At 54.2% G+C, this 5,000-nt stretch overlaps 1 protein-coding gene across 1 annotated transcript in view; it reads left to right on the forward strand.

Annotated features, from left to right (window-relative positions):
• Positions 1-5,000, forward strand: part of slc2a3a (solute carrier family 2 member 3a) — a gene marked incomplete at its 3' end in the record, with an annotated part of 12,727 nt that overhangs the window by 3,284 nt on the left and 4,443 nt on the right. The window contains exons 2-5 of the mRNA XM_079748982.1: positions 1,019-1,120; positions 1,389-1,549; positions 3,048-3,288; positions 3,768-3,930. Coding sequence (XP_079605108.1) covers positions 1,019-1,120; positions 1,389-1,549; positions 3,048-3,288; positions 3,768-3,930 — 667 coding nt within the window. The remainder of the gene's footprint in view (positions 1-1,018; positions 1,121-1,388; positions 1,550-3,047; positions 3,289-3,767; positions 3,931-5,000) is intronic.

The following is a 5,000-nucleotide window of genomic DNA, read 5'->3' on the forward strand; positions in this document are numbered from 1 at the left end:
ACATCATCACATTACATCATCGCATGACATGCAACATCACACAGCCTCTCTCTTCACATGACATCACGTTCAATTACATCATCACGGTGCACAACCTCATCACATCTCATGACCTCATCACATCATCACATCTCATGACATCATCACATCTCATGACCTCACCATATCTCATCACATCTCATGACATCATCACATCTCATGACGTCATCACATCTCATGACATCATGACATCTCATCACATCATCACATCTCATCACATCATCCTTTCTCATGACATCAGCACATCATCACATCTTATCACATCATCCCATCTCATGACATCATCCCATCTCATCACATCATCACATCATCAGATCTCATGACCTCATCCTATCTCCTGACGTCCTCCACCTTCACCTGCTCCAGCCGTAGAGCTGACCCCCGTGGCCTCTGGATCCCACCCCTTCAGCCCCGGGAGGATGGGTAACCATGGAAACAGAGCTAGCAGGGCCTGGGTCTGCTGATGGTTCTGTGGTGGAGCCTTGCAGAGTTAACATCTCTCAGTCACTATTAAAGGGGTTGTGTGTGTGTATGTGTGTGTGTGTGTGTGTCTGCGTGATTGTGTGTGTGTGTGTGTGTGTGTATGTGTGTGTTGTCATGCATATATTATATAATGCACTGTTCTTTCTGCCTCTTTATCTTCCCAACTCTCCTCCTCCACCCTCCCCCCCTCCTCCTCCTCCTCCTCCACCCCCCATCCCCTCCCTCCCCCCATCCTCCTCCTCCCCCCCTCCCTCCTCCTCCCTCCTCCTCCCTTCCCTCCTCCTCCCCCCCTCCCTCCTCCTCCTCCTCCCCCTCCTCCCCTCCCTCCCCCCCTCCTCCTCCCCTCCCTCCTCCTCCTCCTCCCCCCCTTCCTCCTCCTCCACCCCCCACCCCTCCCTCCTCCTCCCCCCCTCCCTCCTCCTCCTCCACCCCCCACCCCCTCCCTCCTCCTCCTCCCCCTCCTCCCCCTCCTCCCCCCTCCCTCCTCCTCCTCCAGAAGAGTCAAGTGACAGGGTACCTCCTGTTCTCCCTCTCCACCGCTGTGATTGGCTCCCTTCAGTTTGGGTACAACACCGGAGTCATCAACGCTCCTGAGCAGGTAGGCTCACAGATCCGTGTTTCACGTTTCAAACGCATCAAACTTTACCAACATAGAACCTCTTCATGGCAGAATAATGTTATCTTTCTCTATCATCTACCAACCGTGCCCCCTCCACCTCCATCAATATCATCAACCCCTCCATCACTCACCCCTTCATCATTAACCCCTTCATTACTAACCCCTCCATCATCAACCCCTCCATCACTCACCCCTCCATCACTCACCCCTCCATCACTCACCCCTCCATCACTCACCCGTCCTCCAGAAACTGCGTGCGTTCTTCAACCAGACGTGGATGGAGCGGTACAAGGAGCCCATCTCCCCGGGCGTCTGCACGCTGGTGTGGAGCTTCTCCGTGGCCATCTTCAGCGTGGGGGGAATGGTGGGCTCCTTTAGCGTGGGGGTCATGGCCAACCGCTTCGGCAGGTAACACTGGGAATGCTGGGAACAACACAGGGAACAACACTGGGAATAGCACTGGGAATAACACTAGGAATTACACTAGGAACAACACTAGGAACAACACTGGGAACAACACTGGGAATAACACTGGGAATAACACTGGGAACAACACTGGGAACAACACTGGGAATAGCACTAGGAATAAAACTGGGAATAACACTGGGAATAACACTGGGAAGATTGTAAATAACACTGGGAAAAACACTAAGAATAACACTGGGAATAGCACTGGGAACAACACTGGGAAGACTGGAGATAACACTGGGATAACAGTGGAAATAACCCTAGGAATAACACTGGGAACGCTGGGAATAACACTGGGAAGACTGGAAATAACACTAGGAATAACACTGGGAATAACACTGGGAATAACACTTGGAATAACACTGGGAACACTGGAAACAATCACTCTAAAATACCACTGATAACACTTGAAACACTGTAAAATACCTCTGGAAACACTGGAAACCCTAAACTACCAGAGACAATGTAAACACCCTGTAAATTGTGAAAAATCGATTTCTTCCGGATAGATGTGGATAGGTCCGGTTAGATATGGTTAGGTCCGGTTGGAGGTGGATAGGTCCGGTTGGATGGGATAGGTCCGGTTAGATGTGGTTGGGTCCGGTTTGATGTGGTTAGGTCCGGTTAGATGTGGTTAGGTCCGGTTAGATGTGGTTGGGTCCGGTTAGATGTGGATAGGTCCGGTTTGATGTGGTTGGGTCCGGTTTGATGTGGTTAGGTCCGGTTAGATGTGGTTAGGTCCGGTTAGATGTGGTTAGGTCCGGTTGGATGTGGATAGGTCCGGTTTGATGTGGTTAGGTCCGGTTGGATGTGGATAGGTCCGGTTAGATGTGGTTAGGTCCGGTTGGATGTGGATAGGTCCGGTTAGATGTGGTTAGGTCTGGTTAAATCTGGTTAGGTCTGGTTGGATGTGGTTCGGTCCGGTTAGATGTGGTTAGGTTTGGTCGAGGGCAGCCATTTTGAGGTTCCGTCGGGGACTTCAGCTTCTCTGTATTCTGCTGCTCAGCTCGTGAGTCGCTCTCCTTTCTCTGGAACATTCTCTCCGCTCTGGTCCCCAGACTCATCCTGCTCGGGTCACTCTGGGCTCTGCAGTTCTGTCTGGGTGCGGCCGTGTCTTGGCTGCCGGGCAGGCGTCGTGTTTAGCTGAAGATCAATCAAGATGACCTCTGACATATTGATTATGTTCCTCACTAACGAGGAAGAGAGAAGTGTGTTTATTCCTATGACCCTCAGACGTCCTTAAAGGAGCCCCGCCCAACACCGTATGTAGGTCAGCTTCATTAGATGACTCTCTTCTAGAGACATCCTACTGAATGTATAGTGACTCTGAAGCCTGCAGTAGCGCGTGTCCAACCAGTAGAGGGCGTTGTCTAACGCCAGCCAATCCAGCAGCGTCTCCTCCAGAGAGGGGCAGGGCTGACCCTGTGCTCCCCCCCAGGCGGCGCTCCATGTTCCTGGTCAACATCCTGGCAGTGATCGGGGGTCTCCTGATGGGCCTCTCCACCATCTGCTCGTCCTATGAGATGGTGATCGCGGGCCGGCTGGTCATCGGCCTGTTCTGCGGCCTCTTCACCGGCCTCACCCCCATGTACGTGGGGGAGGTGTCGCCCACGCCGCTCCGGGGCGCCTTCGGCACGCTGCACCAGCTGGGCGTGGTCATCGGCATCCTCATCGCACAGGTCAGTGTGCTGAGGGCACTGCAGGGTCACCTGGTGGTCACCTGACGGTCACCTGACTGTCACCTGGTGGTCACCTGACTGTCACCTGGTGGTCACCTGACGGTCACCTGACTGTCACCTGGTGGTCACCTGACGGTCACCTGACGGTCACCTGGCGGTCACCTGACAGTCACCTGACTGTCACCTGACTGTCACCTGACGGTCACCTGATGGTCACCTGACTGTCAACTGTTGGTCACCTGATGGTCACCTGACTGTCACCTGACGGTCACCTGACTGTCACCTGGCGGTCACCTGACTGTCACCGGGTGGTCACCTGACGGTCACCTGACTGTCACCTGGTGGTCACCTGACGGTCACCTGACGGTCACCTGACTGTCAACTGTTGGTCACCTGGTGGTCACCTGACTGTCACCTGGTGGTCACCTGGTGGTCACCTGACTGTCACCTGGTGGTCACCTGCCGCCCCCTGCGTTCAGGTGTTCGGTCTGGAGGTGCTGCTGGGCTCTGATAGGCTGTGGCCGCTGCTGCTGTCGCTGACGGTGGCGCCGGCCGTGCTGCAGTGCATCCTGCTGCCCTTCTGCCCCGAGAGCCCCCGCTTCCTGCTCATCAACCTCAACCAGGAGGAGCAGGCCCGCAAAGGTACATAGCAGCTAGCCGCTAGCAGCTAGCCCCCCGCTTTCTGCTGATCAACCTCAACCAGGAGGAGCAGGGCCGCAAAGGTACATAGCAGCTAGCCACTAGCAGCTAGCCGCTAGCAGCTAGCCCCCCGCTTCCTGCTCATCAACCTCAACCAGGAGGAGCAGGCCCACAAAGTTACCGCGCCACCGGCTAGCGGCTAGCAGCTAGCCACAAGCCGCTAGCTGCTAGGCACTCACAGCTGGGGATAGCCTCTAAGATTAACAGGGGGGCAAGCAGCTGGGGCTAGTACTGGTGATAGCAGCATGGGCTAGCATTAGGGATAGCTGCTGGGGCTAACACTGGGGAGAGCAGCTGGGGCTAGCACTGGGGCTAACACTGGGGATAGCAGCTGGGGCTAACACTGGGGATAGCAGCTGGGGCTAGCACTGGGGCTAACACTGGGGATAGCAGCTGGGGCTAACACTGGCTCAAGGGCTAGTACTGTGATGCTAGCCCCAGTGTGATGCTAACATGCTGCAGGTTAGCCTGTGTAGCTGGTTGTTCAGGGCAGAATACAGAATACACCTTCTATCTGCTGTCAGTCACCCGGGGACGATGAATAGCACTTTATCCAAAAGTTAGCTTCTTAGTTTAGCACTTCTGTTCTTCACCACGTTGCTCTGTAAACGTCAGTGCTGCGCTAAATACAATGTCAACAAACCTGTGTGTGCACAGCCTGACACATGGTCACTAGGCAACAGTGGGTCCCACTGTGTTTAGAGAGAGAGATGGAGAGAGAGAGAGAGAGAGAGAGAGAGAGAGAGAGAGAGAGAGATGGAGAGAGAGAGAGAGATGGAGAGGGAGAGAGAGGGGGAGAGGGAGAGAGAGAGATGAAGAGGGAGAGAGGGAGAGAGAGAGAGAGGGGGGGAGAGAGAGAGAGGGGGGAGAGAAAGAGAGGGAGATGGGAGTGAATCAATGCAATTAGTGATTTTATTCATTCATTTACAGGATATTGGGTTACCGTCTGTTTCCACTGATTGTTTCCTGTTTTCTGAGCGTCAGAGACAGAAGGTCAAACAAAAACCAGGAGG

Source organism: Pollachius pollachius (genome assembly GCF_949987615.1).
Source record: "Pollachius pollachius genome assembly, chromosome: 13".
NCBI lineage: Eukaryota > Metazoa > Chordata > Actinopteri > Gadiformes > Gadidae > Pollachius > Pollachius pollachius.